This window comes from Geotrypetes seraphini, chromosome 12 (genome assembly GCF_902459505.1).
Source record: "Geotrypetes seraphini chromosome 12, aGeoSer1.1, whole genome shotgun sequence".
NCBI lineage: Eukaryota > Metazoa > Chordata > Amphibia > Gymnophiona > Dermophiidae > Geotrypetes > Geotrypetes seraphini.
In genome coordinates, this window is record NC_047095.1 from 24,772,058 (window position 1) to 24,799,603 (window position 27,546).

The 27,546-nt window shown below is 40.6% G+C and overlaps 1 protein-coding gene across 1 annotated transcript in view; it reads left to right on the plus strand.

The window, feature by feature from the left end:
- HFM1 (helicase for meiosis 1) overlaps positions 1 to 27,546 on the plus strand; it is a 354,705-nt gene that overhangs the window by 122,947 nt on the left and 204,212 nt on the right. The window contains exons 13-18 of the mRNA XM_033916380.1: positions 236 to 279; positions 415 to 516; positions 815 to 960; positions 9,295 to 9,389; positions 11,330 to 11,463; positions 24,276 to 24,323. Coding sequence (XP_033772271.1) covers positions 236 to 279; positions 415 to 516; positions 815 to 960; positions 9,295 to 9,389; positions 11,330 to 11,463; positions 24,276 to 24,323 — 569 coding nt within the window. The remainder of the gene's footprint in view (positions 1 to 235; positions 280 to 414; positions 517 to 814; positions 961 to 9,294; positions 9,390 to 11,329; positions 11,464 to 24,275; positions 24,324 to 27,546) is intronic.

A 27,546-nucleotide genomic window follows, 5' to 3' on the forward strand; every position in this document is an offset into this window, starting at 1 on the left:
TTATGTGCTGAACCTGAGCATACAGTTCTAACATACAGCATATTACATTGGTCCCTGAGTGCTAAAACAATAGATGGCTTTGTAAAAAACCAAAACAAAAAAACTTTTGCTCAATAGGCAGAGTTAAGGCCTGAAGTCTCCATCATGGATGTTTGCCATATTGGCAGCATCTGCTATACAATGCCTTTATAATTTAAAATGAAGGGATTATGATAATTTACTTTTATTTTGATAGGCTGCTAAAGACTGCAAATGCAGTGAAAGACTTCAAACTGAAAGGCAGGTACAGTATGGTCATTAGCGACTGATGTGAACTGAGCCTGGGAATGTATTATTTGAAGAAATGGGATAATACAAATGAATAATCTAATTGGAGATTTATTGTAGCCTTAATACATTTTAATCATGTCACAGATCTTTTAATATGTGGTATTGGGTACCACCATGCTGGAGTTGATGTGTCTGACAGAAGGTTAATTGAAAGAACTTTTACTGTGGGAGACTTACCAGTACTCTGTAAGTATGATGATATCTGTTGAAAAAAAACCTGTACAATACAGTTACCGTAATGTAGCAGAAAGACAGGTTTTCTTCTATTCTGTTATTTTTTTTCTTTCAAAGTGTCCCCTAGGAGATCTAAATTGTTAGTTTCACACATACAAGAGCATGTTTAGTTTATTCTTATTAAAAACTTGCAAAAGAAGATTTAAAACTACAGCATCAAATACACATTCATTTAGTTGAACAAATTGGCCATTTGACTTTTCAAATCTTTTGCAATTTATCACAAAATTAACATTTTATTTTGATTTAGTTACCACGAGTACATTAGCAATGGGAGTAAATCTGCCAGCACATTTAGTAGTTATAAAATCAACAATGCACTATGCTTCAGGAATGTTTCAAGAATATAGTGAAACTGATATACTACAAATGATTGGCAGAGCAGGCAGACCTCAGGTGCGTACCTATTTTAAATGATTTTTTATAAAGCTGGATTTATAAAGCTGGACTAGAAATACAGGGAAAATGTGTTTTTACTAATCACTATACCTTGCTTTATTACTATATTAAAATAAATGAGCTAATTTGAATGAATTCACTCTAGAATTTTGCATTATCCTTAATTAAAATATGTATTATCCGGTTTATTCATTGTAGTTTAAAACAGAACATGGAAGATACATTTTGTTAAAATGATCAATATGATAACTGACAAAACAGGATATTCTGTAGCAAAGATATAGGAGTCTGTATTCTAGGTGAATCATCTCTGGTCATGACTTGCTTGTAGAAGAATTCCAATCATATCTTTCAACTCCTCCTCCTTCTCCAATGGAGTATAATGCAATCTTTAGTTTTTCCTTCTGCAATGAGCTATATTTTTATCCGTTTTGTGAGGCCCTAGAGGTCCTCAATTTGGGGTAGCTCTGCCTAGGAGAGGTCACAGATTCTGCATCCCCCATGTGTACTTGCTGAGCCAGCCTGCTTTCTGCATTTTGGAAGCTCGGTGACCATGCCCCTGGGAACTAGTACATCTTCTGATTTATCAGAGACTTGAGCCCAGACTGTGGGGCCCTTGTGTTAGTCTCTTTAGGCTTCAGGGAGCCAACTGTGTTTTTTCATTCCTTCTGTCATGGCACGAGGATCTGTGGGAGTTAAGGTCACAGTCAGTACCGGTCTGATTGGCAGCCCAAAGATTTCCAGTTTGGGATCCGTTCTGGAAGGATTTGAGGCAGGAAATCTCTTTTCAGTCAGGCTGCAGGTGAGCTGACACAGGCAGGTACCAGCACAGCATAGTGAGTACAGTCCATTATTCCTTATGAGAAAAATTGGGGGAGGAGGGTTACCATATGGCTGCAGAAAAAGGAGCAAAAAAAAACAAACTGCAGGCTTGTACACGATGCAGGCAAATGTTATTGTGACAAATAAATCATATCTAAAAACCTTTTACCAAGCGAGGGAACCAACACGGTCCGTGTTTCGGACAACCTTCATCAGAGGTCCATGGTGAGAAAGGAGAAAAGAAAAAACTGTCATAAAATAAGCTGGAAAGATAACGTTAGATGACACGCCGAAAGATGCAATTGGCGATTATTTACAGTAATTTGCGTCTTTCGGCGTGACATCTAACGTTATCTTTCCAGCTTATTTTGTGACAATTTTTTCTTTTCTCCTTTCTCACCATGGACCCCTGATGAAGGTTGTCCGAAACCTTGTTGGGTCCCTCGCTTGGTAAAAGGTTTTTAGATAAGATTTATTTGTCACAATAAAATTTGCCTGCATCGTGTACAAGCCTGCAGTTTTTGTTTTGTTTGCTCTGGTTGGTTTTTCACTGCAGACAAAGTTGGACCCCTTGTCTTCTCTGGTTTTGCTGCTTTGCAGAAAAAGGAGGATACATTGAGACATCCAGGTTTTACTTCAATTGCTTTCAATGGAAGTAAAACCCAGATATCAATCTGTCCTCTTTTTTCTGGAGTATACAAAGAATTGCAAAAACAAAAACAGTTTAAGATACTACGACCATGACCCAAGAGAGGCGTGCAGATTTATACTGTTGCCTAATGCACCAATTAGGTCAAGTGACCTGTAACTGATGATTGACCTGACTGGTGCGTTAGGCAACAGTATAGATCTGCGCACCTCTCTTAGGTCATGGTTGTAGTATCTTAAACTGTTCTTGTTTCAGTGGGGTTTCCATGTTTCTTATCCTTTTCTCATGAAGCAGCTGTGAATAAGCACCCAGCCCTAAGGAGCGTTGCGGCTTATGAAATAGGCAGCAGTTACCATGAACCCTTGATAAAGCCATTACCATTGGTGAAACGGGTCCCGTTGGGCTGTGGCTGCCTACATCACTAAGATAAGTGATAAAGTTCTTTTGATGGATATATGTTTTGAGGCAATTGAATGGAAGTAAATGAGATATTCTCCCTAAGATTTTTAAAGAAGAATTTAAATAAATAGTTTTAAACTGTAAAAATCTCAACATTAATAAGAGAAGGGAGGAGGTTATAAGGATCGATGAATGAAATGTGGACCCTTGTAAGTCATGGCTTAGGTTCATTTACTAACTACCAAGCTGGATTCTGAGATCCTTTTCCTGCTTTTTTCCACACTCTGTGCTTTAGAGCAGTATTCTTTAACCTTTTTACACCTATGGACCAGCGAAGGCCCTGAGGCTACCACATGAAACCACGTCTAAACCATTGTTAGCAGCAGCTAAGTGGCGAAGTTAAAAGCACACAGAGCTGCCGCTGCTGGTCCGGGGATGTGGAGAGAAGACAAGAAAGGCAGGAGTCCCGACATACACAATGGTATGAGTCCTGGCATATGCGATGGTAGGAGCAAATCAGCTGACACAGGTGCTAGAGCTTGTTCACAATTTGTGATACACTGAAGGTAACTGCCTGGAGGGGACCTGAATCCATCATGGACCGGCAGGAAATTTATGTGGACCGATATCGGTCCACGGACCGGTGGTTGAAGAACACTGCTTTAGAGGGTGGAACCTGATTGTAAGGTTGGAACATTTCCATTTGATCCCACTCACCATATTTTTTGAAAAACAGACTTCACAGACTTCAGAAGGCTCCTTAAGAGTATCCAAGATATGTCCAGACTTTACCCTATGGTTCCGAAATTTCAGCAACTGTTTAGTCATCCAAAGGTGGATTCCATGGTAGCTCAAATAATAAAGCATACCTTTCTTACTAGAGAGGGAAGCGTAATATTAAAGGTTGTTCAGGACCACAAGGTGAACGTGGCTCTTAGGAGGCAATCTGAAGATCTAGCTGTGGGGATCAAAGCTGCAGCAGCAGCCTCGTTTTAAGCACGTGCTTGCCACACCAGATTACGGTAGAGTTCTGAGGCAGAGAAGGACATATGCCCCAAGCTGGTGCTGGAAGGGTAGATTATGTTCCACATTATCAGAGACAAGAGCAAGGTGTTGATGTATGCTGTTTCTGCTCGCAGGATGCTCTAGATCAGGCAATGGGTGGGCAATTCAGCCTTCAAGGCCACCTTAAGCAGATTGCCTTTAAAAAGGTGGATGCTATTTGGTAAAGACATAGATGGTCTCATGGCCAGTGTGCCGATTGCTGTCCTAAGACTCTGCCAGAGAGCAGACCTCGCCAACCCACTGGGGGAGGCAGGGGCAATTTTCATTCCTCACGACATTCCCACCAGTATTACACAGGTGCCTTTGCTCAGAGATCTTGTCAGGGATCCAGACAGATATTTGGCAGTTCCAGATCCCAGGAACCTTTGCGGTCTTATATCAGCCCTGCTTCCAAGAAGACACAATGAAGCTAAGGCAAAAGCTGCGCTCCTGCATATTGACAGGAGGCAGTTGGCATTCTGGAGAGCATGAGAGCAAATTTCCTTGGACCGCTGAGTTCTAGATCTTATTTGAGAGGGTCACAAAATTGAGTTCTATTGCCCTCCCCCAGATCTGTTTGTGGATTTTTCAGCTGGATAAGGAGGCCAGGGCCGAGTGATGGTACAAAGGCTGATAAGACGTTCAAGCCATAGAACCAATCCCTGACAAAGAATTGGGCTATGGCAGATACTCCATATACTTCATAGTGCTCAAAAAAGGCACCGAAGACTGGAGACCAATTCTGGACCTGAAATCTGTAAATGTGGCCCTAAAGGTACTGCGCATCCATATAGAGACAGTCCAGTCAATAATTGCAGCGGTGGCACCGGAGAAATTCCTAACATCCCTAGAATTGATGGAGGTTTACCTTCATAACCCCATTTTTCCGGCCCACAGGAGATATCTGAGATTCCATGTCCTGCAAAGGCTGTTTGCAGCTCTACTCTTTGGGTTGACAATGGCTCTGTGCACCTTCACCAAGGTGATGGTGATGATCGCAGCTCACCTCCACAGGATGGGGAATACAGGTACATCCATACTTGGATGATTGGCTGGTCAGAGCCCCGTCAAAGTCGTAGGGAGGGCAAGTAATGTGGCAAGTTGTGAATCTCCTACAGGATCTAGGCTGGTTAGTCAACTTAAAGAAGAGTCATCTAGAACTGACCCAATGCTTGGAGTATTTGGGAGTCTGCTTCGACACGGTGAAGGGCCATGAAAACAAGCTCAGGAAGCAGATTGCAGATCTCTTAGCGATTCAAACTGCCTGGCATTCCCTTCAGGTCTTGAGCTTGATGGCAGCCACTCTGTAACTGGTTCCCTGGGCTAGAGCACATATGTGCCCTCTACAGGATTCCCTCTCCCGCAGCATCATTCCCTCCAAATGCAGCTTCCCTGGACAGTGGAAATGAGTAGCAGCTTGCATTGGTAGCTCTGAGTAGACTCCTTATCGAGGGGTGTTCCTCTCTGAATCCCCTCACAAGTGATCCTCACAACCAGACCGTCTCCCTTCCCCTCCCTTTCACAAATATCCCTTCCACTATCGAGAAAACTGAATGAGCCAAATTACTACAGAATGATATACAGAAAAATTATGCTAACAGAATACCAACACACAGATGACAGGAATTGTGTTAGGGGAGTGCAATTAGGGCAACTGTCTCATGGTCAGAGAGAGCCCTAAGCCAGCTGGAAGCTAAAGAAGTATGGCCTGGGCTTTGTGGTCTCCAGTTATGACTTAACACCAGCTCTAACAGGATACATATTTCAAATCTGATATATTCTAATCACAAAATAGAAAATAAAATTATTTTTTTTCTACCTTTTGTTGTCTCGTCATTTTATTCTTCAGATCGTGTTCATCTCAGGCGCTGGTCTCTGCTTTCTTTTGTCTTAGCTCACTTGCCAGATCCCTCTACTACATTCAATAATGACATGCAAATTAATGTGGTGGTCTGATGACAGAAAAAAATCCCATCATACACTTCAGCAGTAAGAACATAAAAATAGTCAAACTGGGTCAGACCAATGCTCCATCTAGCCCAGTATCCTGTTTCCACAGTGACCAATCCAGGTCGCAATTACCTGGCAGCATTCCATGCTACTGATCTCAGATCTCAGGACAAGCAGTGGCTTCTCACATATCTGTCTCAATATTAGGCTATGGAGTTTCCTCCAGGAGCTTGTACAAACCTATTTTTTAGCCAAGCTAGGATAACTGCTGTTACCACATCCTCTAGCAACGAGTTCCAGAGTTTAACTATTATTTGAGTGAAAAAACGTTTCCTCCTATTGGTTTTAAAAGTATTTCCCTCATCCTCTGGCAATGAGTTCCAGAGTTTAACTATTATTTGAGTGAAAAAACGTTTCCTCCTATTGGTTTTAAAAGTATTTCCCTGTAACTTCATTGAGTGTCCCCCAGACTTTGTAATTTTTGAAAGAGTAAAAAAATTGATTCACGTACCATTCAACATTACTCAGGATTTTATAGACCTCAATTATATACCCCTGTAATGGGTCAAGTGGTTACTTCCCTTCACTTCACCAGGCTCCTCTAGACGCTACCTCAGTCAATATGGCCATGAAAAATTATGCTAGCCTCAACCAGTCCCTCTGATCACCACTGGTCTATCTTAACCATTACTGAACTTCTGGATCTTCTGGTTGCTTCCGGTACTATTTCCAGTCTCTCTGCTGGTTGCCACTGGTCCCTCCAGTCCTATCACCAGTCATTCGCCAATCACCATCAGCCAAAGACTTCTGGTTCTTCTGGCTGCTTCTGGTACCATTACCAGTCTCTCCTCTGATTTTCTCTGGTCCCACAGTCGCCATCAGCCAGGATACTACCGGTACACCAGTCCCCGGTAGTCCCTGTCACCGGGCATTCAGAAGCACAATACTACTGGTACACTGGTTCCTACAGATCTTCCTGTCACTGGTCACTCAGATATTTTCCCTGAGCACACTGGTTCCTCTGGATGCTCTGATCACTCAGATTAGGCAGATTCAAATGGTACAAAACACAGCTGCAAAATTTCTGCTGGGAAAATTGAGGCAGACGAGTACAACCCTGCTTCTGAAAGAGTTACACTGGCTCCTGATTGAAAGCAGGGTGAATTTCAAGATCTTGTTGCTGATGCACAAAATCATCTCTCTGAACCACAATATCTAGCAGCCAGACTACATTACCATACACCGGAACGTGCCCTACACTCGAGCCAAAAATGCCTGTTGGAAATGCCCTCCTTCAGAGACATCAAATACAAAAGCATTAGGACAAGAATGTTCTCAGTGATGGCTCCAAGGTGGTGGAATTCCCTTCCGAAGGACGCCTCATCTTCCGAAGAAAAAAAAAAATAGAAAAACTAGAAAAGGACACTAGAAAGTTCAAGAAAGGGATAAAGACCATCTTCATCACAGACTATGTTAACTAATAAAGCAACATAGAGGAGATACTGTAGCTGGCTAGTCCCGATTAGGTACACAACATAGAACATGATACAGGTCTTACGTGTGCATATAAGTAGGATTTAGTATGAACATAGTACACAATCGAAAAGATCATAATCGAAAGAGAAAAACGTCCAAAAATCGGCCTAAGTTGGCACTTGGACGAACATTGTCCAAATACGTCCAAGTGCCAATAATAAAAATGGGTTTTGGATGTATTTCTAAATGACCTAGGCCTTCATAGTGCCGCTCAACAACCAAAGCTAAATGGGGTTTCAGGAGGATTGTCGAGGGTGAGAGTTGGGCGGGATGTGGGCCGGCTTAGACTTAGTCGTACAGCATGTATAGCCGAAAGTTATCGACAGAACAGGATCGACAGAACTTGGACGTTGTGACTTAGACCTTGTAAAACATGGTCTAAGTCACAAAAACCCACCTAAAGTCACCAGATAAGCACTGCAAATACATAAAACAGACCCCCACACACTACCCCAGTGATCACTGACCCCCCCCCACCCCCATAAAAATCGTAATCACACCTTTAAAATTCAGCTTCCAGACCATCATCACCTGGCAGCCTGGCATAGAAAAGCCTAGTCGTCCAGCACAGAGGCGGCTTAAGCCGTCTTGGGGGTGGGTTAGGGACTCATGGAGAGGAGGCCCCATGCCCATAAGCCCCTGTAATCACTGCATTGATACTTAAACATGTGCACTCCCCTATACACCCCCAAAACCCTTTTTTACTGGCATATAAGTGGCTCCTGCAGCCATAAGGGCTATTAGGGTGGTAGATAAGTGGGTCTAGAGGATTCTGGAGGTGGTTTGGGGGGCTCACCATGACCTATAAGGGAGCTGTAGTGAGGAGAAGACATGGCACCCTTTTTGTGAAGTTCACAGTAGTGCCCTGTAAGGTACCTCACTATTTTGGTGCCATGTCTGGGTGTTCAGTCCATCACTTGCAGACCCCTCCTACGTCCAACAGGGCTTGTTCTAGGCGTTTTTGACTTGGACGAAAATGTGGTATAAAGATGGACGATTTAGCGACTTGGACGATCAGATTGGCAGGACGTATACTTAGACGATTTTCAAAACAGAAAAAAAAATTTCGGACATATCTTTCGAAAATGTGTCCTAGGCTGTTTTTTTACTTTGGACAACTTACGACTTAGACAAAAAGTGACTTAGACATCCCTTTCGATTATGGCCCTCCACATGTATATACGTAGGATGATTGACTGTGGTATAAATGTGTACATATATATAGGATGACTGATTATGGTAAAAATGTGTCTGAATTGAAAACTATCTCAGAAAACGCTAACTCTGTATTGTAACACTTTTACAAAAGCTCCTATAAACCACTCTGAATTGACTCCTCAGTCATTAGTAGCAGTAAGCTTTCAATAAACAATAATTATGCTTAATGAGGGTTAGGTTTTGCCAGCATTCCTCCCCAAAATGGTTGCCTGAGCTTCAGAGAGAGCTCTAGTTTTCCAGTTTCTTTGTTCTGGGAATCTTGTTTCTATCGCGACACAAAACACTAAATACTCCAACGCTGCTCTGACGCTCATAGAATTCCTATGAGCATTGGAGCAGTGTCGGAGCATTTAGCACTCCTTGCTGTGGTAGAAACCTCTACTGCGGCTTAGTAAAAGAGGGCCTAAGTCAGGCCACACAAATTGCAGGCTAAAGTTATTCAGATACATTTATCTGGTTAACTGTAACTTTATTTCCAATGGCAGGACTTATCCATGGATAAACCCATTTGGATAACTTTAATACTGACTGTCTTACTGAATATTGGCCCCAGTGTATTTTCAATCCTTGGCTGCTTTTCACCTATCAAAATATGGTTGGATTGGCATTATCTTAAATGAAAGGTCTATTGGTTATCAGATATTTTTATGTCATTAAAAATCTATAATTACAGAAACAGGAGAAATGATCTTCACTATAAAGTTTCTTTCCAGTTTGACACTACAGCTACCGCAGTCATTATGACCAGGTTAAGTACAAGAGAGAAGTATGTACAGATGTTAAATGGTGCAGACACTATAGAAAGCAGGTAAGTATTTACCATATGTAAAAAGCAACAATGTAAATTAATGAAATGTTTTATTGGTTAAAAATGTTTTATATTATTTTCCAGAAATAGTCCTCAGAGTTGGGTAATGTCATCTGAGAAAGTCTGAGTCTGAGCCTGAGCTATAGTAAACAAAGCTTTCTAAGGAGACCTTTTACTAAGCAGCTATATATAACATGTATTTATTTCCTTCCCTAGCCTCTACCTGCTTGTATCAGACAGCATACCTGATTTTCTTATGAGGCAACAAGCCAACTTTCCCTCCATCCCTTTACTAAAGCTAGGGAGTCCCACATGTGAAAATATGCTGCCTGCTTGTCTTTTTTTTTTTTAATCTTTATTCATTTTCAATCGAAAAACAGTGCATACAAGAATTCATACAAGTTATTTGAAAAAACAGCACTTGCATCTATCAATAAAATACATGAGAATCATTTTCACCCCTCCCCCTGATTTCAATGTATAAAAAAAACATACAAGTCAATAATACTTTCAAGTCATTAATAGACCAGTCCCTATATACCAGGGGTGTCAAAGTCCCTCCTCGAGGGCCGCAATCCAGTCGGGTTTTCTGGATTTCCCCAATGAATATGCATGAGATCTATTTGCATGCACTGCTTTCATTGTATGCTAATAAATCTCATGCATATTCATTGGGAGAATCCTGAAAACCCGACTGGATTGCGGCCCTCAAGGAGGGACTTTGACACCCCTGCTATATACTATCCCTCTCTCTCTCACCCACCCCCCTTCCCTGGATATGTAAATTATAACCAGAAGTAAAGGGAAAAAAAACATTCAATTAGAATCAATAAAATTGGTCAATGGACCCCAAGTCAGTTTAAACCATTTGTTACCCCCTTGCTCTGAAACCATTTTCTTGTATCTATAACACAATCATAATGATTTCTCCAAAAAGTGAAATTTAATCGGTCACGATTTTTCATAATCATTTGGATGGCTACCCCAGTCATTATACCCAATAACCTGTTTTTATGGCTTTCTACTGGAGATGTAGGAGAAAACAATGTCCCACATATTACTGCTTCATATGACAGCGGAATCACAGTTTCCAGAATCAGAGTAATATGTCCCCATATAGATCTCCAAGAACTGAGTATAAAAGGACAATAGAATAATAAATGATCCAGTGTCCCTATATCAAGGTGAATGTCAATAACCTGAAGATTCCTAAATGTATTAATGGAGATTGGTCGGGTCTATGAATTGAGCAAGTTATCAGATGGTCAGAGAGGGGAAGAACTGAGGTGGAGAAATTACTGTTTAAGCAGTTGGAAAAGATAACCAGATCAAGGCAGCGGCCATTCTGGTGCATAGGGGGTGGTGGAGAACAGCTGAAGATTGAATGAGGATGTTAAAGCAAGAAACCTAGAGGCTAAGAATCAGAGGGGTCATTAGGATGATTGTTACAATCACAGAAATAAGGGAAGGAGATTAAGATTCAAGAAAGAAGGAAAGCCAGGAGTCAGCCAGTGTGAAAGGAAGAAAGGGACTTATCGCAGGACAAGCAGGCAGCATATTCTCACATGTGGGTGACGACATCCACAGAGCCTGGTATGGACAGTGTGCTAAATGTAGGTGGGCAGATGCTAACACGTTAATATTCTATAAGAGTACACATGTAAGTGCTCTTATAGAATAGGCTCACAAATAGGTTATAGGCTTCATAATTTGGGCACCTATCTTGTAGCACCTAGTTATAGAATAGCTCCTAGAGAAACAGCATCATATGTTACTGAATATACTCATTCCCTATTTAAACTTTGTTCTATAATGACTATAATACTATTATTCTATTATACTAAGTTATAGAATTCAACAGTCAGTAAAAATAACATATTTACTGTGGATAACATTATATTTTTTAAATCAAAGTCTAAATATCTGTTGAACTTTATTAGTTTGCACAGACACCTTATTGAACACTTAAATGCAGAAATTGTGCTGCATACTATCACAGATGTTAACATAGCTTTGGAATGGATAAAGTCTACATTCCTGTACATCAGAGCTTTGAAGAATCCAGTACATTATGGTATGTTTTTAGTTAAATATTATTGTGTCTAATATACTTAAAATAACAGGTGGTGTATATTACTATGAAATTATAAACTCCTAAACTGGTAAATGCTAAGGGGCAAAGTCTATTAAATAAATAGGTGTCTAAAGTTAGGCACTTATCTTAATTAGTAAATTGGCTTCAATTATGAGCGTTAAGAAGCTCATAACTGAAAAAAATAAAAATTAATTGGGCTACAGGCACCTATCTTTCTAGGCGTGATTCCTCAAAAGATAGGTGCCTAACAATAGGCGTGTTTAGGAGTGGTGAGTGACTTAGGCACTGTTAGGCGTGATTTTGTAAAGGACGTTGAGGGGCATAATCAAAACAAACATCTAAATCCATTTTGGGTCTAAGGCTCTAGTCGCCCAAAATCCATTCTCAAAAAATGTCCCCCCAACTTTTTTTTTTTTTAAATAGTCTACTTCTATGTCCAGCCGTTTGATCATCCAGACCGCTAGTATGACTATCTTTATACTACATTCTCATCCATAAAATTGTCGAAGTCCAGAATGCCTAGGACAAGACCTTTTGGACGTGGGAAGGGCCAACAAAGTGATGGACTAGCCACTCAGACATTGCAACAGAGTAGTGAGGCACCTTATAGGGCACTGCTGTGAACTTCACAAAAAGGGTGCCACATAAACATTTCACCACAACTCCCTTGAATATCATAGTGAGTCCCCCCCAAACCTACTATATCCACCTGTCTACAACCCCAATAGCCCTTATGGCTGCAGGTCCCACCTATATGGAAGTATAGTAGAGTTTTGGAGGGGTTTGGTGGACTCACATTTTTCACCATGAATGCAGTGGTTAGATTGTCTTATGGTTCTGAGTCCTCCTCTCTTTGGTTCACTAGCCCACACCCCAGACTACTTAAGCCACCTCTGTGCAGCTCTACTAGGCTTTCCTATGCCAGGTGCTTATGTACTGGAGGCAGGTATGTACGCTTTTATTCTGATTTTTATGGCAGTGTGAGGGGGTCATTGATCACTTGGGGAGTGTGTGGGTGGAAGGGGGTCTGTACTTTGGGTCTGGTCTGTAGTTTGGGTGGTCATTTTGGATACTTTCTGGGCACTTGACCTGTTTTTAGATCGCCTAAATTACAACGTATAAGTTCCGTCCAGGCAGCATTATAAAACTTTCAACTAAGTCTAGGTCGGCCCACATCCTGCCCTAACCAGGCCTTCAAAAACACCCTATCTTCAAAGACACAAAGGTCAGCCACCTTGATTGTTCCAACTACAGTCCAATAGCCAACATACCATTCATGTCAAAACTGATGGAAAAGGTGGTTTCAATCAAATCTCAGAATTTATTGAAAAAACAAAATTTCTGCATCCCAATCAGACAGGATTCCACCAAAATCACTCCACAGAACATTCGCTATTAGGCCTAACAACCTCAATCCTGTACTTCTGTGACCACCATCAATCTGTTCTTCTATTCTCTCTTGATCTATCTGCCGCATTCAATACTATTTACTGTCAATTGCTCCTAAATAGGTTGTCCTCAGCAGGCTTCAGCGATCAATTGGTTATAGATTAAGGTCCTTGGGGGACTCTGGGCACCTATGTTTTAAGATCTTTCATTTGTAGGGCATGAAACTTGTAGCTGATATGGCTGCAAAACATAAGGGCCACTTTTTGATCTGGCCACCAAAAATATGTGAACAGTGAACCGCTATGTGTGCTTATTTTATATAGTCACAAGATTGATGTTTCCATTAGGTGTCAGCTAGAATGCTGAGATTCGGGAGGGACAAATGGTAGAGGGCAATTTAGGCATTTCTCCCTTCCTGTTAGCAATGAGTAGAATAGGTGGAGCTAGCAGTCAGACTGCCAGATAATCAAGAAAGTGGGGCTTTCACTTGCCCCTGGGATAGGCACCTGGGATCTCTCAGAGAGAGAAAGAGATAATGGTTACTGCGGATGGGCAGACTAGATGGGCCATTTGGCCTTTATCCGCCATCATGTTTCTATGTTATTGTCTCGTGGGCCAAATATTATTACACCGAGGGCCAGATTTGGCACACAGACCAGAGTTTGACACCCCTGCTCTAAGGTGTTACATAACAATTCATCATCCAACATTTATTCGAATAACTATGGGATTCCTCAAGGCTCAATACTTTCTCCACTTCTGTTTAACATCTATTTGGCTCCTTTACTGACGTTTTGTCAGTCCATCGGTTTTTCAATATTTGCTTATGCTGATGATATTCAACTCCTGCACCCTCTTGACCCAACAAACACAAATGAAATACATGTCATTAATCAAAAATTGGGGAAATTAGTCTTTGGATAAATAAGTATATGTTGTCTTGAGTAATACTAAAACCAAATCCTTAATCTTCCCGTGGAAAGAAGGAATCTTATCCGATATAGATCAACAACACCCCACTCAAAATGGTTATGTCAGTAAAAATCCTAGGCGTTATTATAGACCACAAACTAAGTTACCATGAACAATTCAGCACCGTGATAAAAAACTGTTTTTACAGACTGAGACTTATTCGATCACTGGCAAACTTTCTAGACCCATCTTATATCTCTGGTAATAGCTAAACTAGACTACTGCAACTCTGTATACAAAGGCATCTTGTTAAAGGAACTCAGACATCTTCAAATGATCCAGAATACTGCAATTAAAATCATCACTAAATCTAGAAAGTTTGACCATGTTACCCCCCCCCCCCTTGATAAAATCTCATTGGCTTCCAATTTCACATAGAATAACATATAAAATAGCATTATTAACATTCAAGGTCCAAATCACGAAAGCCCCAAGTTTCATAGATAAAATATTAATTCTCCATACACCAGTTAGATTACTTAGATCTACCACTCAAAATATATTGTTCGTTCCTTCCTTAAAGATCAATAACACACGACGCATCATCATATTTTCAGTAACAGCACGCATGATCAGGAATTGTTTACCTGCCCACTTAAGGGATGAAAAAAATCTCAACAAGTTCAAAGGCTTACTAAACAGTTTCCTGTTCAAAGACACCTTTGAACTGTAAAGTTTCTGGCCCCTCTTACGCTTACCGTGCCAAGCTGTACTTCTGTGGAGATGATTCGGTATACAAACTTAAGGTTTAGTTTAGTTTAGTTTAAGATCCAGACCACAGCCGAGGCCCACTCTGACCACAATGAACTTCAGTTTGACCCCTTCCCTATTGTTTTAGCCCTTTTGCATTCTCTTTTCTCAAATCATTGTATGGCTGCATTCCCACTTCACTGGACTCCTTGTAGAGAAATGATCACTGATGCGCATTGTATTTTCCAAAACAGATAATACTTTTATTGTTAGTATAAAAAAATTATAGCAGCATAACAGAAAAAATTTGTATTATCAATCTGGAAATACAATGGAGAGATTATACAGACAAAGGCCAGCGCATTTCTGAATGTATTTTGAACTCTCTGGCCTAAAAAGCATGAAGTTATATAAAGGGATTTTTTCTTTGTCCTGCAAAACACACCTCCATCTCTGTTTCTGTATCATCCCTTTAGGTGCAAATATGCTACATGTCTAACCCACCCCCAGTCCACGCCTCTATCTTCCCCGATGGTGCCCTGGACAGGAATGTTTCTCAATTTTTTTTTCTTCACATGAGTACACCAGCCCCCACTTCTGGGCCATATCACCTCCCGGATGATTGTCACCATATATGGAGTACTCTGTTGAATTGCACTTTTCACAGCTCTGTTTGTGTCCTTGGAAATCTGTTGTTGCAACAGAAAATTGAAACATAAGCACTCAATTAGACACACAGCATCTAGAAAAACCCAGTCTTTGTCAGCCTATGACTCACGTTGAATGCAGGAAACAGTCTTCCATCCTGTAAAAAGTTTCCCATCTCACTACTTACTTGGAGGATTTAAAAAATCCTGTGATGTCAAAAGTAGGCTAACCAATTTGCAGATGAAAATCTGGTGTCTCGGATTCCTTTAAATCCACATTATTATGCTCTAACAATTGATGGCAAAGATTCTGATGGTATATTGAGAACCTACATACAGTACTTCTTAATTATATTTACAGGTGTCACTAATAGTGATCTAGGAAAGTTCAAATAGCACAAATTATTGTGCCTAACTAGATTTGTTTATATATTCAACTTTCCTTTATAAAAAGTAGTTTCTAACAAGAGGTTGAGATGTCTGACTTCGCTCTTCACATGTAGCATCCATAGAGTCTATTTAATGTTACATCTAGACAATTCTTGTATTTGTTCCACAACCATTTGAGAAATACCTCTTATTATTCCAGGACAAGCAGGCAGCATATTCTCACATGTGGTTGATGTCATTCACGGAGTCTCGATAAAGACACTTTTTTTTTCCCCAAAAATCTTTATTCATTTTTAGCTCTTACAACATGTGTATAATATTATATCAAAGAACTCAAACAAATCACTTGACAATCTTAACAACAGATTCATAAGAACATAAAAGAACTCCCTCTCCCTCCCATCCCTTACTATAACAATGACTCAAGTAAAATTCACATCTTATATCCCCCCATTCCACACTAATTATACTCTTGTACATAAAAAGGTATCTAAGGTGTCTAATCATTAGAATATGCAATCAATGGCCCCCATATCTTTTTAAAGTTATTATAATTCCCTTTCTGAATAGTAAGTATTCTTTCCATTTTATAGATATGACATAATGAATTCCACCAAAAGTGCATCGCCACTTTAAGAAATTTAGAAAGTTTGTGTTAGCCCGCACCACATATGTGCAAGTGCCTTCCTGCCCGATGTAGGTACACAGCTCCTCAGTTCTGTTTTTTCCGCGGAGCTAGAAGTCATGTTTTTCAAACGTTCATTTTGCCTTGCCTTCCCACTCAGGTGTTATTTTTATTCTTTTATTCTTTAGTTAGTTTCTCCCTTGGTTTAAAAAAAAACAACAACATTTCGGGAATCCAAATTCCCTTCGTCAGCCATCTGGTGGTTTGACTGGCAGGGCCTATTCATGCTTAACCATTAGACTAAGGTGGTCTTCCCATCAATATCACGCCCGGTGACGGGTTTTAAAAAGTGTGACTGGTGTGCTCGGACTATTTCAATTACAGACTCTCACAACTGGTGTTTACAGTGTCTACGTCCAGAGCACTGGGTTCAATCCTGCGTATGTTGTTCAACTCTACAGAAACGCACTATTTGAAGTCACATTTTACAGCAAGAAAAGTTGTTTGGTGTCAGCATGGAGGGAGATTTGTCATCGACACCATCAACATTGAAAGCTACAATAATGAAGACATCGACACCGCCTGATGTTACATTGACCCCGGTATCGCAGGTCATCGCTCCATCTGAAAAGCCAGCTAAAAAGCCAATAGCTTCCCCAGTGGCGTACCAAGGGGAAGAGGAGGGTGGGGGGGGGGGCGGTACGCCCCGGGTGCACGGCTTGGAGGGGGTGCATAGCCGGCCAGGTCCTCCAGCCCTTTCTTTCCTCTGGACGCGCCGCTACAGTCCTACCTCTCCCGCCGACAAGAAATCTTTCTGACGTCAATTCAGATGTTTGAGAGGACGTTCCGGGCCAGCCAGGCAGTGATTCTGGCCCGGAACGTCCTCTCCAACGTTGGAATTGACGTCGGAAAGACTTCTTGTCGGCGGGTGGAGGTAAGATTGCAGGCGCAGACCTGGAGAAAGTAAGGGGAGAAAGTTTTTTTTTTTCCCCACGGTAGGTAGTGCAGGATGTAGGCAGGCAAGCTGGCTGGCTTTAGTGCAGCAGGAAGGGAGGGCGATAGGTAGGCAGACAGGCAGGCTGGCTTTAGGGGTGGAGAAAATCTAGAAAGCTGTGGGGGGGACATAAGAAGGCACTGGGGGCACTAAGGACATGGGAAGGAGGCACTGGGGGCACCATGGACATGGGAAGGAGGCACTGGGGCACTATGGACACAGGAAGGAGGAACTGGGGGGCACCATGGACATGGGAAGGAGGCACTTGGGGCACTATGGACATGGGAAGGAAGCACTGGGGGCACTAAGGACATGGGAAGGAGGCACTGGGGGCACCATGGACACGGGAAGGAGACACTGGGGGCACCATGGACACAGGAAGGAGGCACTGGGGGCACTATGGACACAGGAAGGAGGCACTGGGGGCACTAAGGACATGGGAAGGAAGGAGGGAGGGAATAGAAAGGGCCTGAGTGCAGAAAGAAAAAAATGAAAGAAAGGATATACAGTCAATTAATAGATGTCCCCTTTTGATGGAAAACATAAATGGTCACGTTACCTCTGACTTACGTTTTCTGCAGCAGAGTCGGCAGCTGCGCTGAGGTGCAGGAAGGTCCTGTGATGACTCATCTGCCGGCTCTGCTCCGGAAGAAGTAAGTTACGTTGGAAGGGGTGGACCCGGCAGACGCAGTCATTGCGGGACTTTGCCACAACTCCCTGCGTCTGCCGGGTCCACCCCCTCCAACATAACTTACTTCTTCTGGAGCAGAGCCAGCAGACGAGTCATCACGGGACCTTCCAGCATGCGGCTGCTGAGTCCACTCCAGAGCAAGTACGTCGGAGTGGGGTGGACTGGCAGCCGGCAGCTACAGTCATCGTGGGACCTTGCTGAATGAAGGGAGAGAAAGGAGCAAGATTGCTGGAATGGAAGAGTGGTGGAGGGAAAGAAAGGAGGCAGGGTGGTATGGAAGGATGGTGCTGATAGAATTGATGTACAGAGAAAGTGGAGAGACATAAGGGGGAAGGATATTGGAGGGAAAGAAAGGGGGCAGATGCTGATTGAAGTGGGATGGATGGCGAGAGAAAGGGCAGACATTGGATGGTATTGGGGAGCCTATGCTGGATGAAAGTACAGATGGGAGAGATAAGGGAGCAAATGCAGGAAGGAAATGGGAGGAGAGAAAGAGGAGAGCAGACGCTGGATGGAAGTGGACAGAGAGAGAAGGTACTAGATGGAAGGGTTGGAGAAAGAGGGTACATGATGGATGGAGGGGATAAATAAAAGGAGGGAACATGATGAGGAGAAAAGGATTGAGTTATGGAAACACTGGAGGGGTGAGGGAAAGTGGTAGCAAGCTTTAGGTAGACAGTAAAAAAGGACATTGATGAGAGGGTAGTAAGAACGTAATCTAGACAGATGCAGAAAATAAATTGAAAAGGAAAACGAGGGAAAAAGGGAAAGGGATTGCAGAGGAGAGGTGTGGGAGAGGGAAGGAGAGGAGACAGATGCCAGACCGATGGGGGTGAAAGGAGAGATGGAAGGGGGGCATACAGTTTCTGGAAGGGGCATAGAAGGAGAGAAGATGCCATATAGGGGAAGAGAGACGGCAGACAGTGGATGGAAGGAAGAGAGTTACAAGAAGATGAGGAAAGCAGAAACCACAGAAGACAAAGGTAGAAAAAAAATTTCTATTTATTTATTGCTTTAGGAGACATGTGTCACTGTTTCTGTGGTGCACTGTATGCAGAATCCAGCTTCTTACTGGTTCGATTTAACCTTTGTCTGTGTATTTCTATTTTATCCCCCCCTTTTACAAAACTGTGGAGCGTTTTTTAGCGCTAGCCGTGGTGGTAGCAGCTCTGATGCTCAGAATTCTATGAGTGTCAGAGCTGTTACCACCGTGACTAAAATCCACACTACAGTTTTGTAAAAGAGGGAGGGGTTAGTTTGTGATTACATATTCCATACTAGGCGAAGGTGTTCGAAAGACATGGTTTTTTGTTAGGATTGAGTACAGGATTGATCTGTACTAGTCTGGCTTGTTTAGTTTTACAATGGGTGTATTGATGTACTGCTCACTGCAGTATGTAAGATGCTGCCTTTTCCTAGGTACTCATGTGTGACATGTGGTTTGTTACTAAAAATCATGTTTTTCATACAGATAGGGGGGTGTCAAAAAAATGATGTGCCCTGGGTGTCACATATGCTAGGTACGCCACTGAACTTCCCAGACAGGGTCGCAGGTCACTAAGGCATCGAGTCCATTCATGCCGACCAAGCAAAAACTCCTTATGCTCCATGTTCCAACATCGAGAGGTGCATCATCATCTGAGTCATCCTTTCCAGAACAAGTCTTCTCAATTTTTTGTCTCCTTTAATCCTAACAAGTTGGGGCATCCTGTTTCAAAGAGAACAATTTCCAACTGGTTGGCTTCCTGCATATCGGTCTGTTATGCGCAGGCTGGGCTACAACTGGAGAGTCAGGTCACAGCCCATAAAGTTCGAGCTATGGCAGCTTCAGTAGCTTTTCTCCACTCTATTCCCATTGATAAAATATGCATAGCTGCTATTTGGTCCTTGATTCATACCTTCACCTCACATTATTGTCTGGAGTCTTATTCCAGATGGGATGGGCACTTTGGCAAAGCAGTATTATAAAATTTATTCTCCTAAAAGGCTAACTCTTCCACCATCCCATTCTGGTTAGCTTGGAGGTCACCCACATGAGAGAATATGCTGCCTGTTTGTCCTGGGATAAAACATAGTTACTTACCGTAACAGGTGTTATCCAGGAACAGCAGGCAGATATTCTCACAACCCTCCCACCTCCCCTGGTTGGCTTCTTAGCTGGCTTACTGAACTGAGGAGCTAAGCGCCTACGTCGGGTGGGAAGGCATTCGTGAATGCATGGTGTGGGCTATCGTGAACTTTCTAAGTTTCTTAAAGTGGCGATGCACTTTTAAAGTGTCCATACTGGGGCTCCGTGGATGACATCACCCATATGTGAGAATATCTGCCTGCTGTCCCTGGATGACACCTGTTACGGTAAGTAACTATGCTTTTTCTACACAGTATAAATTAGATGTCGCCATTGTCGCATCCTCCACAATCCTCTGTCTCTAACACTGCCCATCTGCTGCTGCCGCCTAGATAGGTGGTGCATTGTTACTCTGGTATCTTCTCCACTGAAACCTGTCCATTTTGGGAAACCCTGCTGGTAGTGAAACGACCAACAGCATAGCTTTCAGCTTCTCAGATGCGTGCAAGTCCCAGTGGCATGACAAGCCCATGTACCATGATTGGAGAGTTATTACAATATATATATTTAATACAGATATAAAAGAGGATGATTTTAATAGTGGAAAAATAAACAGACAATAACAGTCCAATACTCCTTAAAAAAAATTTTAAACCCTTTAAGATCATTTTAGCATTAATCAAATTTATAACAAACAATAGGTTATTTCTTAAAACTTGATCACCAATCAAGTTACTGGCCTACAGTTAAATAATTCATAAAAAGCTAAGGGGCTCATAATAAAAATAAAATAAAAAAAAGTTCATAAAAGTGGCCTAAATCAGTACTTGGACAATCAAAAAGACAGATCGTCCAAGTACTAGTTCAAGTTCAAGTTTATTCGTTCTTAATGAATCGCTTATTTAGATTGCTAAGCGATGTACAACATAATATAAATGTGCAGATAAAATATTGGTGCTGACGTACAAAATTAAAACTTACAAGAATTGTGTGGGAAAATGGGGAGAAAGTTACAATCTTTAAATAGGAGAGAAAGAAAAACATAAAAGGAATGAACAAAAGGGGGGGGGGGGTAATTTTGGCTACTTAAATAAAAATAGTTAATTTGAGAGCTAAGAATCATATGTATCTTTAAAAAGATGTTTTTAAGGTTTTTTAAATGAGGATAAATCTTTTAATTCTCTAATGTACTGAGGTAGGAGGTTCCATGATTGGGGGGCCATTACAGAAAACATGTTGTGCCGTCTAATTCCTATAACTTTCATCGAGGGAACGGAAAGAAGATTGTGGGAAGTCGAGCGGAGAGATCGCGAAGTGCTTTATGGGATTAACCACCTATTAATAAATTGTGGTTCATTATAACTCAAAGCTTTAAAAACTATAAACAGTAATTTAAAAGTAATGCGGTGGCTTACCGGAAGCCAATGGGATTTAATCAACAGAGGGGTAACATGATCATATTTTTTCGCATTGTGGATCAGTTTCACGGCAGTATTTTGGATTAATTGCAGCCTTCTTTTTTCTTTTTGAGTGATATTAAGAAGGAGGGAGTTACAATAGTCTATTTTGGATATTACCAAGGAATGTATTAAAATATTAATAGATTTAGACTCTAGGAATTTGGCAAGTGAACGAATTAAACGTAATTTAAAAAAACATGATTTAACAATATTGCTAACATGATCATGATAGGTAAGTTTATCATCAATGAAGACGCCTAAAATTTTTATAGTGGTGACCAATTCCAATTCGGTGTTGTTAATGAAAAACGGAGTGCTTAATGCTATATCCCTTTTCCAAGAAAAAAGCATCGATTTTGTTTTTTTGAGGTTTAATGCAAATTTATTTGTGTTGAGCCAGTTTTTTATGATTACAAGTTTATTGTTGATAGATGTAATGTCTTCTTTGTTTTCAGGATCTAATGGATGGAGGAGTTGAATGTCGTCAGTGTATGCAAATGTTGTGAAACCTAGTGATTGTGCTATATTTAAAAGTGGGGAAAGGAATATATTGAAAAGAAGGGGAGATAGTATTGAACCCTGCGGGATACCATATTTTGAAGAGTAAACTTTGGAATAGCTGTCATTGAAGCTGACGATAGATGAGCGATTCGATAAAAATGAAACGAACCATGTTAAAACTTGGTCTTTGATCCCAATTGATTCCAGATGATCGATTAATAGTTCATGATCAATTGTGTCAAAGGCGGCAGTTAGATCCAGCGAGATTAAAATTACGGATTTATGATGATCAAGGAAATAATGAATATTATTAGTCAAGCCTATCATAGCATACTCCGTATTATGGGATTTTCGAAAACCAGTTTGGTGGGGGTGGAGAACATTAGTAGATTCGACAAAATCTGAGATTTGCTCAAACACAAGTCTCTCGGTAAGTTTTGCCAAAAAAGGGATATTTGCGATGGGGCGATAATTAGAAATTTTGTCCGAAGAAATTTTGTAATCTTTCAAAATTGGGATAATGATGGATTTTTTCCAGGTATGGGGAAAAGAAGCAATGAGAAGACTGTTTTGAACTAAAGAGTGGATAAAGGGTTCCAAACAGGAGAAAATTTTTTAAGATAAAAAGGTGGTATCATTTCCTCTCGTGAACTTTTTAAATCGATTCTATGCAAATGAAGTTCTATGTCGTTTATTGTCGGAATTTTAAATTTAGAGCATTTGGATGTAGGAATAGATAAAGAATTGTTATTATCTATGGACTTGACAAATGTACTTTGTTGGAATGTATTCCGGACTGCATTTATTTTGATTGAAAACTAATCCGCGATTTCTTGAACTGTAAGAGTGCTTTTTTGATTAGTACCTTTTTTTAATATAGGAGAAACTGATAATCAAAGCTGGTTTTATAAATATCTAAAACCAACTTAGGCCTCTACCCTGCCTCTAAATGCCTAGAGCGAAAAGAGGCTTTTATAGAGGAGAGGAAAGGGTTTGAGGTAGGCCAACCTAGACTTAGTCATACTGCAAGTATAACCAAAAGTCTAGGGAGATGGCCCAGTTGGAACTTATACGTTTTGACTTAGACCAAGTATAAGTTCCGAATAGGGGCTGCTGAGCCAGCCAACGTTAAGGTAAGTTGGGGGGGTGGGGGGTTAGGGCCATTCAGGGGGCGATATGTGGATTCAGGGGATTGCAGGGGGGGGGGGAGGCAGGGAGGGTTGGATTCCAGCAGAAGAGATTGGGCATCTGTCCTGCCGCGATCATTGGGAGGTGGGGAGATTCTGTAACCGGTGTTGTTTTTGACAGACGCCGGTTACAGAATCCAGCTTTTAGGTGAAGGACTGGCCCCTCCTTTGCCTAAAAGGTCCTGTTTTGGGCGTTTGAGACATGGGCAATTTTTCGGTTGATAATGTTTTGTAAGGTTAGATGTAGTGGTGGTCTGGGCGATTAAACTGCTGAACATAGAGGTGGGCTATTCTAAAAAAAACAACTCATTTTGGACATTTTTTTTTGAGAATGGACATTTTCCCTGCTGCTACTTTCAGCATTTAGGAGCTTAAGCCAAAAGGGGACTTAGACATTTTTTTTTTATTATGCCCCTCCACATTTTTAAATTAAGGCAAAAAGACATATAGTTCTGATTGTTCCTAATAGCAACTGGGAGAAGGTTCCTAATTTCTTATGTTCTTATCAAGACAAAGTTAGACAAGTTCCTGCTGAACCAGAACATGCTCAGGTAGGTCTAGACTCAGTTGGGGCACTGATCTTTAACCAGAGGACCGCCATGTGAGCGGACTGCTGGGCACGATGGACCACTGGTCTGACCCAGCAGCGGCAATTCTTATGTTCTTCAGTTCCCATTCCAAGTAGTGTAAGTTGCTCTGTCCTTTTCAGCCTACAAATGGTTTTCGAAGGTATGGTCAGTCTCAGTTCAACTGGGAAGTGAAGAATCCTAGATGGAACCTAGATTATTATAAAGTTTTCTTATAGGTAGGACAAGGCCATAGATGATCTTAAGCATGAAGACTAAGATCTTGAATTCAATGGGAGCAAGAATAGGGAGCCAATGTAGCTTAATCAAATAAGGAGTTACAAGATCATAACATTTTCCATTAAGAATCAATTTAGCTGCTATGTTATGAATGGCCTCTAATCTCTGAATTTATTTCTTAAGAAGACCCATAAAAACAACATTACAATAATCAACAGTGGTAAGAACCAAAGATTACACCAGTCAGTAAAACTGAGGGGGCTTTTAATTTGCAATTTAAAAATACACTAGCCTCTTTTTTTTCTTTAGAAAAGTGCATTTCAAATTGAACTTGGAATTATTTACAAGTGCAATTGTATCTTTTTGTGTAGGATTTCCAAGTGGATTGGACAGGACTGGAATTGAAGCAGGATTGCAAGGTTTGCTACTTTTTACCTTTTGTTAGCATTAACAGTCCCTTTTACAAAGCCACAGTAGCAATTCCCACCTGGCACATGCAATAAAGTTCATTCAATTTCTGTGGTCTTTGTCAGATTTGCCAAGCCAGGAATTGCTACTGAAGTTTTGTAAAAGGGGCCCTAAAATTGTTGTTTTGGGCTGTAATCGTGTAATCACTAATACATGGGCATGCGGTGACCCTGGCAAGTCACCTAGTCCCCCCGTTGCCCCAGGTACATTAGATAGATTGTGAAACAAGGAAAAATGCTTGAGTACCTGAATAAATTCATGTAAACCGTTCTGAGCTCCCCTGGAAGAATGGTACAGAAAACTAAACTAAACTAAAACTAAACTAAAACTTAGCTTTATATACCGGGTCTTCAGCCAGAAAGGAGCTTGACTCGGTTAATAGTAACTAAAAAAATTCTTTAAAAAGAAACAATCAGAAAATATTAATATGACTAGTTTCCAAAGTGTTTGGCAAATAAAATAGTTTTTAAGGATTTACAAAAAAGTTGAAAAGGACCAGGACCCCTTAAAATAAGAGGAAGTTCGTTCCATAGTTGGGAAAATTTGAAAACCAAGGATTGACTGAAATTCTTGACTCCAGTGATTCCTTTCACTGAAGGAAGGGAGAGTTTGAATTGTTGGGTGCCTCTTGCATAGGAGAATCTATAAGCATTCCATAATAAAGGGACAAGAGGGATGAAGATACCATATAAAATTTTAAAAGTAATACATGCACATTTAAAGTGAATCCTGACATAGACCGGAAGCCAATGAAGGTTTAAAAGCAAAGGAGACACATGATCAAATTTACTTTTTCCAAAAATTAATTTCGCAGCGGTATTTTGTATCAGTTGGAGTCTTTGAAGACAGGTCTATGTTATGCTGAGATAGAAAGCGTTACAGTAATCTAGCTGGGATAATAAGATAGATTGGACCAGAAAAGAGAAGTATTGTTGGTGGAAAAGGTTTCTGACCTTTCTCAACATTCGAAGGCTAAAAAAGCACTTCTTAAGAAGAGAGTTTATTTGATCCATAAAGGTAAGAGAAGAGTCTATGAGAACTCCCAATATCTTGTAAGAGAACTCGATCTGCTGGGAGACCCCGGAATCCAAAATTACAGTTGGAGGAAGACAGTCTAATTTGGGGCCTAGCCATAAAAGTTTTGTTTTTGCAGCATTTATCTTCATCTGGACAGACATAGCCCTGGCTTGGAGTTTGAAGATACAATGATTTATTTTAAAGGCTGGGTTGGTGAGATCTGAATCAATCTCAATTAATATAAAGATGTCATCCGCATAGGTGAACAGTGCTTCCCAAGCTGACAACTTGTAAAGTTTCAATGTAGTCATATAGAGATTGAACAGGATTGGGGAGAGTGAAGAATCCTGAGGGACCCCACAAGGGGGCTTCCAAGATTTTGAGATGTCACCTTTAATGTTAACTGAATAGGAACGAGATGATAAGAATTTGGAGAATCAGTCGAGAATAGCCTTATTAAGACTGATGTCTGAAAGTAAATAAAGCAGAATGTTGTGATGCACTAAGTCAAACGCCGCAGACAGATCAAACTGAAGCAAAATAGCATATTTGTTTTGTAATCGTAATTGTTGAATTTTTGAAAGTAGGGAGATCAGCAAAGTTTCAGTGCTAAAATCTGAATGAAATCCATGTTGAAATGGTTGAAGTATTGAAAATTTCTCAAGATAGTTAGTAAGTTGACTAGCGACGATTGATTCTATCATTTTTGTCAACAAAGGTATGTTGTCAATTGGTCGATAATGAGAGGAAATGGTAGGATCTAGATCTACTTTTTTTTAGAAGAGGGGTGAGAGTTATTTGCCCCATGGAATGCGAAAAGTTTTCCAGTGAGTAGTTCAAAAGAGTGGTCAACCAAATTATTGCTTGTAAGGGAATACTAGCAAATAGATATGACGGAAAAGGGTCCAGATAGCATTTACACTTTCGCATCTTTTCACACAATTTAGAAACTTGAAGTTCAGACACTGGATTCAAAGAGCACCAGAAACAATTTGCTGAGATCTCCATTGCAGGATCCTTAGAGTATATAGAAAAATATCCAATATCTACTGCAGGAAAGGATTGACTGATAAGAGAAATTTTATCTTGGAAGAAGCAAGCTAGAACATCAGCTGAGGGAGATGGAGATTGATCAGATTTAGAATTTGAACTGATCAGAGAGTGCCAAAGTTTGAATAGGATGTTAATTTGATTATCAGACTTAGTTATTTTACATCCATAGTAAGTTTTTCTCACTTTCCTTAGGTTCTAAGTTGTATTTTCTAATCACATACCTCCAATTTAATTTATCTGTCTGAATGAGATTTTTTCCATTTTCTTTCTAGCTTCCTATAGTTTTGCTTTAGGACTCTATGAATGGGTAAAAACCATGGTGCATTCCGTGAATAAGAGAATAAACTGAATAAATAAAGCTGGGAAAGCTAAAGGATACATGGCACTAATGACCTGCTTGGTTTCTTTCACTGTATCTTCATCATGATCCTCATTCTCAACATCCTTTTCATCATTAAAATCCTGGAAGATAATTGTTTTAGATTCAAACAGTTTTTATTGATGCAAATATCATCAAATACAATAAATACAGCATCATAAAGCAAGCAGCCGATAACATTGCTGACTACAAAATGAAGCATACTGTATAGTAAATAGAATCCTCTACAATAAAATCAAATAGAACTTTTTTTGACTCTAAGGCCTTTTTTCAGACTTTATCATATTTGTATCAGACCATGAAGTTAATATTGTAAGTACTTTCAGAATGAGAGCATGCTATTCTCTGTCACAAGTTCTTTCCCTGATTATTAATTATTTTCTGTATAAAACAGACAGGCTATGTCTGGATGGTGTAGATAACATGAGTTGGGATCTAGCGAAGCTTGAAGAATGGTCCAGAAATTGGCAACTAAGATTTAATGCTAAAAAAATGCAGGGTCATATGCAAAAATCCAAGAGAACGGTGAATAAGTATTTCTGTGTTCAAAAGAAGAGTGGGACTTGGAAGTGATTGTATCTGATGATCTTAAGATAGAAAAGTCAACAGTCAGAGCCAGGATGATGCTTAGGTGCATAGGGGAAGGAATAGCCAGTAGAAAAAAGGATGTGATAGTGCCATTGTATGTCTCTGGTGAGGCTCCATTTGGAACACTATGTGCAATT